The sequence below is a fragment of the Hyposmocoma kahamanoa genome, unplaced genomic scaffold (assembly GCF_003589595.1).
Source record: "Hyposmocoma kahamanoa isolate Upper Pololo Valley unplaced genomic scaffold, ASM358959v1 80, whole genome shotgun sequence".
In the NCBI taxonomy this organism is placed as follows: Eukaryota; Metazoa; Arthropoda; class Insecta; order Lepidoptera; family Cosmopterigidae; genus Hyposmocoma; species Hyposmocoma kahamanoa.
Window position 1 is genome coordinate 3084645 of NW_020654051.1, and position 10903 is coordinate 3095547.

The 10903-nt window shown below is 35.3% G+C and overlaps 1 protein-coding gene across 1 annotated transcript in view; it reads right to left on the minus strand.

Moving 5' to 3' along the window:
• Window positions 1-10903, minus strand: part of LOC113233768 — a 123846-nt gene that overhangs the window by 6663 nt on the left and 106280 nt on the right. Inside the window, exons 2-3 of the mRNA XM_026468959.1 lie at window positions 8929-8970; window positions 643-803 (exon numbers count right to left, since the gene is read on the minus strand). Coding sequence (XP_026324744.1) covers window positions 643-803; window positions 8929-8968 — 201 coding nt within the window. The 5' untranslated portion in view covers window positions 8969-8970. The remainder of the gene's footprint in view (window positions 1-642; window positions 804-8928; window positions 8971-10903) is intronic.

Below are 10903 nucleotides of genomic sequence, written 5' to 3' on the forward strand. Positions count from 1 at the left end.
TAATAGCAGTGCGATTTGTATCAATTGATTTGTAATCTAATTAGTTGGTAGCCTAATTGGTTTGACCTACCGACTTTCGAGCAAAGGTCGTAGTTTCCAAATAAAGAAATCGATATTAATATTTTAAGACTCTAAAAACACATGAAGTAGAAACCTGTTCTGCAATAACATCACAAACTTCTTCGAAAGCAGGCACTAACTTTATTAGTCACTGTAGTGAATTACTGTTTTACCAACTTAAATACTGCGTTTAGGCTTCGGACTTTAAACTTTATCATTTAAATCTTGAGTGTAAAACCCAATACGTTGTTGACTGTACTCATTGACTTACAATTATATGGACGTCGGGTCCGCGCTAAAAAGTATCCGAACTTATAGGGCGTTAAAATCGTATACAGAGCGTCATTCACGCTCTAGTCTTCGTTTGTTCGACTGACAGCGAAGCAAGCAAAATTAGACAGTACTGCGATGACATTACAATTTAAATTCAACGTTTTAGCTTTTTCATATTCCTTGACATGTCACTACGTTTAAATAGGTTGACTTGGGACATTTTTTTCGTGGTTTTTGTATTACACCCGTCGTCCATTTATTTGTAAGTCAATGACTGTACTGGATAGTATTTATAAAATGTGTACTTACACGTCCGCAAAAATACAGCTCATTCCTGAATCGGTGGTGGTCCGGAGACGGTGTAGGGTCTCCATGAGAAGGCTGTCCCAGCTGGAGGGGCAGCTGGGAAGGGCGGCGGCCTCCACCCCCACCCCGCTTCTCGTTCCGCCGCCGTTCATGCCGGACGGCCACTGCAGGCATCGCACCAATCATTTTCGCTGTGGACGTCAGGAGGACTTCAGTTCCAAATGAATACATTTGGAAAATGTTTTAACCTCCTAAGCTAAGAAAAGCGCCATATCGTCGTGAATGGTACACTTACGCGTAACTAGCATTGGATTATGAGTTTCCATGTCGGTAATGTAAAGGTAAAGTGGTCAAATCAAATCCGCGTATATGCCGTGGCAACAAAATTAGCGTGATATACAGCGAGATATAAAATTTGGTTTACTGCAGATACGCGCCTCTTACCAAAGCTACATACGCGGATTTGCACTGTCCCCGACGACGATATGCGCAATGTACATTCAAATGTACTAATTACTTTCTTCGGGCTATAGCAAGTGAAGAGTCCAGGGAAAGAATGATCAAAGTCCCTTGAGAAGAATTCTAAAGAATTTTTAATTTGGAGAACTTTTATTGGTAAAAAAGACACACACAAACACCACCTTAAATAAAGGTAATGCTGACATAAATATATGTCACGCTACGTAATCAATTTTAACAAAAAACATTTCTAAAATAATTTTTAACTTTTCTACTATTTAGACGCAAGCATTTTATGACTAAAAATAAAAAGTAATTTTTAAGGACAGTGAGAGTCGTATTCTAGAACTCTACTCAATGCTCAAGTCAGGATTGCAATTGAAACACAAGCACTGGAAATACGACGCTAATGGCAGGGACTTGAGTATGATATCGAGTGCTTTAAACCATACTTAAATCCTGACTTGAGCATTGAGTAGAGTTCTAGAATACGACCCTCAATGTTATTAGCCTTTTTCTGATTTAGGCTAAGTACGCTCAGCGTTTACCAAACTGGATGGCGGTATTAACATGGTATTAACGCAAAACGTGTTTTAAATTACTATGATCATCCTTTCCCTGGTCTCTTCAAGTGTGCCCTCAGTTTTGTATGAAAAACGCATCCAGGTTTTTTAAAGTATTTTTCTAGATACACTGTAGCATGGACCAAATCAAGAGGATTGCTAATAGCGATGCAAGACAGTATTAGAGTGTTTAGTACCTATAGGTACACTAGATGTCGCGACGAGTACCAAATAGCTATTTTTATAACTAATTTCTTTAACATTGCCAAGCTAAAATTTATCAATAGAGAAATTTCTAGTGATAACAAACAAATCAACTAGATGGCGCTTATTAAGCAGATTTTTGTAGACAGTGCCGGCTATTCTTTTATTTTATTTAGGATTAGCGCCATCTATCCATATTAGGAAGCGTTAATTTATAAATTAGTTTTCTAACACACAATGCCATCTATTGACATACGCACATTTGTCAAAGTTCTGAAAATAACAAAAGCTCATGATCAATATTTGCATAATACTACAAGGAAAATAAAGCGACTAACGAAAGATGCTGGCAGATCTTGGGCATCTTGCCGCGGAGACCCAATTTTGTTCATATAATTTAAAAATCCTAAATATTTTAGCTTTTATCGTACCTTACCTGTATATTATCACAATAATTAATTATTATTTTTTTTAGTGAAAGAAACTGGTTTCTTATATTTCATATTAAAGAGGAATTAATTCATATCTCCAATTGGACGGAATTTTACCTTTTTTAAGAGTTAGATATCGCACTGCTATTACAATAGTGTTGTAACTCAAAATATGTGAAATTCAATATTATATCATTACTGAACGTAAAATTTAATTATCTACACGTCAATACAATCGTCGTTAGAATATCGTAAGAAATAATTAAAATGAGTGTGAGTGAATGACTTAACTCAAAATGAGACACACTTTATGTGAACTAATTCTGATCAGAATAGTCCTTATTCAAAAATATGAAATAATTTTTTCCGTTTTATTTTAAAATACCTTTTTGGCAAGCAGGAATTTGTTAAAAGTGTCTGTAATAAACTATAATCTACACAAAAAAATTAATGAACTTTCACAGGAAGCGAGTAATTCGTTTCTTATTGATTCTGAGAAAATACACTTTTTGAGTTAAGAGAGTCCACTATTGTATAAATACTGCGATACGTAGTATAAAGATTAATTAGCAGTCCTCTTCAACTATTGGTTCATGTCTATATTCATATCGTCTGTTCAAAGGTAAAACCACATAAGTGACATTTTCCACAAAAATTCTTTAATTTATACAGCTACGGTAAGGAAATCACCATCTCTCTGCACGTGAAACTCAATTACAAAAAAGATATAAACTTAATAAGAGTTTTATCTGCAGAAAGATGATGCATTTCTTATAACTGGTATATAATTTGGAGATTTTTTGTGGAAAATGTCACTTACGTGGTTTTTCCTTTAAGCAGACGATATATAGCGCTAAATTTGAATGCGGTATTTACATTACACTGGGCATTTAAGTGGCCATAAAAATAATATTGTCTAAGTCTGAATCTAATATTGTATACGCTGCCTTAGGAGGTTAAATTAGAATTTGAAGCTAACATGCTCGCGGGACATGTATTTGCCTTTCGTTCTTAATCTTTTGTAAATTAAGTATCATATTTTGCTAAAGATGTTTGCTATCATGAGTAGAATCTTAGCTAAAAAATTATCACACTTCTGTGGCACAATCTACATAGCAAATATATCACTTGTAGGCTTTTTTAAACTACCACAAACAGCCATCGTTTTGATTATGACTAATTACAGGTTTCTCACTACCATGTGAGTTCTTTTTATTTTCTGGACATTTGGAAACGGTTACACGCTCTATGGTCACGGGTTGACTGGCCAGCGTCAGAAATATAGGAGAAAAAAAGATGAGTGCTAAGAAATCTAAGTTATAAAGTCATAATCATTTAGTAAAAAACCACGAAAGCTTTAAAAAGTTATCTTTTTTATGGAGGAACAACTCGTGAGCCTGGTGGTAAGCGACACGCCTGTCCATAACAGTTGCAGTGCCAGTCAGAGCTTTAAATCTCCAAGATCTGAAGGGCACTGCTACTGCGCCTGTCACCCTGAGACGAAAGTTGACAAGTCCCATGTGTCTATAATTTTTCCAGCCAATATATTTGTGCCCACATAAACTATGGTATTGGCCAACATAACTTAATTGCCAATTGAGAACCTGGGAGCTACAGGAAAACTCGTTATTCGTCTTATTGAAGCCTCCAGTGACCAGTAAGAATAAGTTTAGCTACCCAAAGGAGAAAGTTGCGTCTTGACCACGATGCACCTTCTCGCGTTCTGCGATGAAATTTTCTACTTTTATTTTTAAAAGGAAATTTCTAGTTCTTTTTGTTTTATATTATTATACCCAGTGATAGGACGAATGCGCCCGTCGCTCTTAGACACAAGTTGACTGCTTTTAAGTTCACGAGCACCCTTACCCTTCAAAACCGAAACACAGTAACGCTCACATTATTGCTTGGCGGCAGAAATAGGTAAGGTGGCAGTACTTCCCCGGACGAACTCCTTCACAGGGACCTTTTCTGCTACTACCACATAATTTCTATTGCATTATGTATCATATTTGAAATAAATATTGTAACACGTATGCAAGTGTATAGTGCAAAGGGCAAAAAGAATGACTAGTAGAGTTTAATCAATATGACGATTCAAGTGTAACTTTCTTACTTATGGAATAAAGATTATTTAAGTTTGAATTTGAATCAGGCGTATTTATCAGTATTACCTTTATTTAATATTATGTAAATTGCCTATTTCATGTTAGATTTAGATTTCTTTAACATCTTCTAATCTTTACATCAAATGCTCTACTTGCCACGTCACAAGCTCGTAATATTTAGCACGTCAATAGTACTAAATATTTTATATTATCAATGTAAAATATATATTTTTTTATGAATATTTGTAAATATCACATTTGTTACTATTGTAACTTGTTAAGATTCTTGTAATACAATAAATTAAGTGTAATACAATAGACATGGCAGTTTAATATATTGTATTACAAGATTCGTAACAAGTTACAAATGTTACAAAATTCTAGACTACGTGTTAGATAAAGATGTATGGAAAGACAACGTGAGTCTAGATTCCACACAAATATGATTCAAAGTGTATTCCATAGCATTTAAGTTTATTTGAAAAGAGCAATCCTTAGAGTTTCTTGCTCGTTCTTCTCAGGGAGGCCAGTCTAGTGAATGTATAGTAGCTTCAAAAATAATGTTTTCATTTTGACTTTGACATTGTTGAAATTTCAATTGCATTTATTTCAGTCGATATTTTGAGAAATAATTGCATTTCCCAGTGTAACGGCGATATATTTAGGTAGAAAAAATGGAAATTCAAATATTTGTAGACATCGTAACTTATATTATGTTTCTTACAAACAATCAGAAAGTATTTGAACTTATTATATGGACACGTGTTCAATATCCGCGTCTATTCATCTTCCTTCATTCATCGATATCAATAATATGTCAAAAGCTGGACAACTTCCCAACTTCCACGCACCACATGTGTTCGGCTACTATTAAGCAGTAAGTTATTGTCATATACCTACGTAGTAAGTTTAGAACATTAGCAAAAAGTTATATTTAGGCAATATAAGACTGAAATATCTGCATCTGCATTAACAGACGTCGAGTTGTATTTGTTTAAATTTTGAACACTTGCATGATGCATTACTGCTTTTATAAAGCTCGTACCTGTACCAAGTTTTTATTGAATGTTGCCTTGTTTTACTACCATGATGTTCAATCATTTTCATTCCGGCTGGATTCGAACCGGAACCGACTTGTTCTAGCAAACCGTGCCAGACGCTATGCCAACTAAGCCACGGAACGAACCAACGTACCTTACGAATTTTTCTATGTGTTTGTTTCAGATCTGTTTTTTTTTGTTTTTAACGACCTTAAATGCTTAGCGCCATCTGTGAGAAATTTATTCCTTCACACAGTATTTTTCCATAGAACATAAAGACTTACTAGCTATATTGTTAAAGAGATCGTCCAGGGAAGTACTGCCACCGCATACACACTGCATATTTCGGCCGTCAAACAGTAAGAAGAAGTAGCCGTCACAGAGAGCAGGTCCGCCCCGGTCCCGACCCGAACCGCACCCGCTTTTTGTGTTTCACGCTTTATTGCGTTCCGGTTTCGAAAGGTAAGTCTGCTGGTGAAATTACAGGCACTTGGGATTTGTCAGTCTCAGAGTGACAGCGACAGTGCCCGTAAGATTTTTACGATTAAAAACTATGAGTGGCACTACAATTGTCATGGATATGCGTTTCGTTTACCACCAAGCGCATGATGCATTTGTTCGTTCCGTCGCTTGGTTGATATTATAAAAAAAAAAAGAAACGCGGGAAATTTAAATCCGTTACCCACCGTACCTAACTCGCAGCGGGAAACCCGCAAGTAATACAACCGTCCTTTTCATAAACAACGTAATCGATATTTTAATGAAACTGAATTATTAACACATCTGGAATCAGCAAACCGAGTTTCGCAACCCTCTTTAATAGCTGTTTTTATATCTCACTTAGTTTCAGTTTTATTTTTAAGCAAAATCAGCTTATTTGAAATTTTTCATAAATAACTTTACGTGCCAATATCTCGAAAGTTAAAAAAATGAAAATGCATTAGTATTTTTCAGAGATGTTGTACTCGTATATGACATTATATTCATATTGCTTAACTACCAGAATCTAAAACTAGGATTACATTATGATTAATAAAATTAGGTACCCAATATGCTGACCATGTTAATGCTTTAGTTATGACAAGGAGGGCAGAATAAGTTCCAGATTCTACGAACACCTATCCGCAAATTGAAAAAGTGTTACAAACGACGAAACGTTTTATACCCGACTGAAACTCCTTTTGTGGGATAATGAATTTTACAGTGTAGAGGAATTTCTTTCGAATAAATTGTATTTCATTTGGCATCGTCGCATTTTGAGAATATTTTATATTCTCCTATAGTGTATGTGGATATGACAGAACAATAAATATCGTAGAAGTGCTTAGTTTGCGTGCTAACAGTTTGCAGAGTGCCGCGAACTTGATCTCATTTTCGATTTTTACGTTATGGTCGTGTCAATTATCACGTGCAAAACCTCAAAAATCGTAGGAAAATGTCTTATTACGCTACTTTGGAGGGCGAAAATCATAGTCACACTTGTAGTATTATCTATGGTGCTGTCTCATTATCGTCATTAAGTCTTATTTTATTTAGTTTTAATAAATTTTCAATTTTCCATTGTTTTTTCTTCCGTGGTGGATATACTAATGATTTGTTTCGAGCGCACACGTCACAATGGTACGGACGGAGAATGGATCAGTGTATGTTCGACTGTCAGCCCGGAGGTACGTGGTGGTGCATAGGCGAGGAAAGTACCAATACGTTATTATTTGTAGGAGCGGATACTACATCTCCTATCACATTATCCCTTGACATTGTATTTTAAATTGTAATATGAAAATGTCGTGTTTTCAAAATTTGTCTGTCATAAACTACGCTTCGAAACCGCTTTGTAATGTATTGACCCTCGAAATCACGAAGTTGATGTCTTTGATGCAGCAAATATGATTAAAAGTGAGCCAAACCCCTTCATTAAGTTATACTTGTCATTTGTAGGCCATAAATCAACAACTAAATATAACGGTAGGTTATACGGAAATAGATAACCTGATGCTACTAATCTATTGAGGATTATTTATTTCCTTTATGCCTTTTCTCTAAGATAACTTACGCCTTCTACTGAATAGATCAGTGTTCGTGTGATTTATGAATCACCTCGGCACAAATGGTGAATAATATGCCAGTGTATATGGCTCTTTTGCGGATTATGAGACAAAATAACTGGATAATACAGAAATATGACTCAAAGGCCTGTTACAGACGTGAAAGATCTCTTGCAATTAATTCCGAGATCGCTCTTTGATATTTGGGAGGAGAAAAATATTTTTCAGGTGCAGCTGATATTACTGCAAGATGTAGCTGAGTGTAGGAACATTATACAGGGTTATTTTTAAAATATTAACAACCTTACAGGATTATATTACTAAAATCATAAACAATAACTTTTGTTCTATGACTTTTATTAAGTATTTAAAAATATTTAAATAGATCGCTCGATCGATCGATCGGTCGATCCATAGGTTCTCAAACTTATTGGCTCACCATAAAAACCCATCACTGCAAAAAATAATTCAAAACACGTATTTTTATATTAACTTTACAAAAAATCACGAGGAAAAAAATTATATATGTATGTATAATATGTAATGAAGTGTAGATCTTATAGATAATTCAGGTTTTTTTTGTTTCAAATGCACCACCTGGCATCCGAAGTAACTACCGCACCGCCTCCTTAGGATTTTTCAGCGCCCTCTGGGTTAAAGGGGACCACCAGTGTAAATACGAGTGCATTTCAAAACGCAAGAGCGAAAGTGCAGGTCGTCACAGAAGAGACACTTGCACGTTCGTACTTACCACCAAAACAAATATAAAATTTGTGAGATACTTAGTACTACAATAAAAACTTAAATTATTTTTGGTAAACTTATTACGTTTTGTAAAAAGTAATGAAACTAAAGTTGTTATTTATGATGCTAGTAATATAGTCCTGCTGGTTTGTTACTACCCAATTTACAAGTATTTTTTCTAGCAGTAGAGCTTCTTGTGGAAGAGTTCGTCCAGGGAAGTACTGCTACCTTACCTATTTCTGCCGCCAAGCAGCAATGTGAGCAGTACTGCGTTCCGATTTCGAAGAGCAAGGGTGCTGGTGAAATTACAGGCATGGGACTTGTCAACTTATGTCTCAGAGTGACAGGCGCAGTGGCATTGCCCCTCAGATCTTTGTGATTACTACCAGGGGTACGATTCGTTCGTCCAGTCAATTAGTATTATATAGAATAAAATCTGGTTCGCAGATTTGTACGTTGTACTAGACAAGTACAAATAACGCTTTCAATAACTTCAGGAATATTACACCGAACAGCCTAATTACGCCCATTTTCTATGTTCAGGTCGTCGTGTGACCAAATAATGTAACACTAATCGGGATAGCCTCATTTTTATCAGTACTAAAAACAGTACGAAATAAATTTGTTTTATGCCACTTCTTAAGTAAATAACATGGTTACTTTGTAAGTTACGTTTATATAAATATATATATACTTACACCGTTGATTATCTCTTGGTTGTAGTAAAGACTGGAGCATATCTGGAAGAGAAAACATCGTATTTATAATCACAAAAAAGTCAAACAAGAGCTAAATTATGACTATGTTATACTTACCTCGTTATGTCATAAAGCAATTATAAAAATATCTGTTTCAACATGTGTATAAGGTATTTTAATAATTTACCAAAAAAAAAACAAAAAAGAATATTTGACAATAAAATTGTGCATTTAGTGTATATAATAAATATGAAACACAACACTAGACACAACTTGTTGTACGGTATATCACCTACAGAGAATTGGTCATGATTACTGCACTAGGCTAAACCTGTCTCGCAGGTTATTAATGTTTCCTTGTTATCATGAAAAGAAAGAAATGAAAATAAAGAAGGCAATAAAAGGCAATGAAACTTATTTTGTGTGTGTGTGTGTGTGCGTGCGTGCGTGCGTGCGTGCATGCGTGCGTGCGTGCTTGTGTGCGTGCGTGCTTGTGTGCGTGCGTGCGTGCGTGCGTGTGTGTGTGTGTGTGTGTGTGTGTGTGAGTGTATGATTTAGTATACGTATAAATGAATTTAATGATTATAAGGACCTACTATTAAAGTACAGTTGACAAAATAGCTTTCGACACATTTCTTCTACAGTAATAAAGATTGTCGTACACACAGACATATATCTAGATGTATGTCTGTGGTCGTACACATCGTAATAAAGTCACAAGTGATATGTCAAAAGCTTGCTTTTAACATATGAACTTAGAATAATAACGCATAGAATGATAGTTTCATATCAAACGAACTGTCACAAGTGAGGCAAAAACCAAATTCATGTAGGCGTAAGCAACTTGTAACTACGCTCGTCGGCACGCACACAAATATACAAATAATGATGCCATGGAATAACATTTCCCTCAAAAGTGGGGAAATTGTATCTTGCTTAACTCATCATTAAGTTAAAGGTGCCTACAGATTTGCCCGACATTGTTGATCAGGTGCCTACAGATGTGCTCGGTTTTGTCGATGAAAAACGAATATAGCACTTATTTGTAAATCCAAGATGGCGGACACGATTTTTCAAAATATGCTATATGGGTATCCTTTTCGAGGTATTTGGGGATGCTCATTACGAATATGGCACTCATTTCTAAATCCAAGATGGCGGACACGAGTTTTGAAATAAATGCAATATGGGTATCATTTTCGAGGTACTTGGGGGTGCTCATTACGAATGTGGTACTCATTTCTAAATCCAAGATGGCGGGCACGATTTTTTCAAAAAAATGCTATGTGGGTATCATTTTCGAGGTATTTGGGGATGCTCAATGTGAATATGGCACTATTTGTAAATCCAAGATGGCGGGCACGATTTTTCAAATAATGGCAAGTTGGGTATCGTTTTCGAGGTATTTGGGGGTGCTCATTACGAATATTGCTTTTGTTTGAACTGTCGTGTTTGCCATCTTGGATTTAGAAATGAGTGCCATATTTGTATTGAACATTCCCAAACATCTCGAAAACGATACCCAACTTGCCATTATTCGAAAAATCGCGCCCGCATCTTGGATTTAGAAATAAGTGCCATATTCGAAACCTAAAACCGAAAATGCCATAAGCAAACATTAAAGAAAATAACTGTTAAAATAGATTAAAAAATCGCTTAAGAATGCTCCCCTTTTAAGAAAATAAAATATTTTAATATAAAATATTTCGCTTGAGTTACGAAAAGAAAGACATATAATAAGCTATCAAAGTTGTACTGGTGGTGCCAACACTATAGTAGAAACAAATATATAAGTACTGTAAATTTGTTGCAATATGTGCTCCAATTCAAATAAAATTAAAATAAATAATTATTCAATAAAGCATGAACGCAGAGCCGTTAAAAGTATTATAAAATAATTAAGTGTCCCAATCACTTACAGGAGTTAACGAAAACATTTAATGTTTATTAAAGTAAATATTAGTTCAAGATGCGC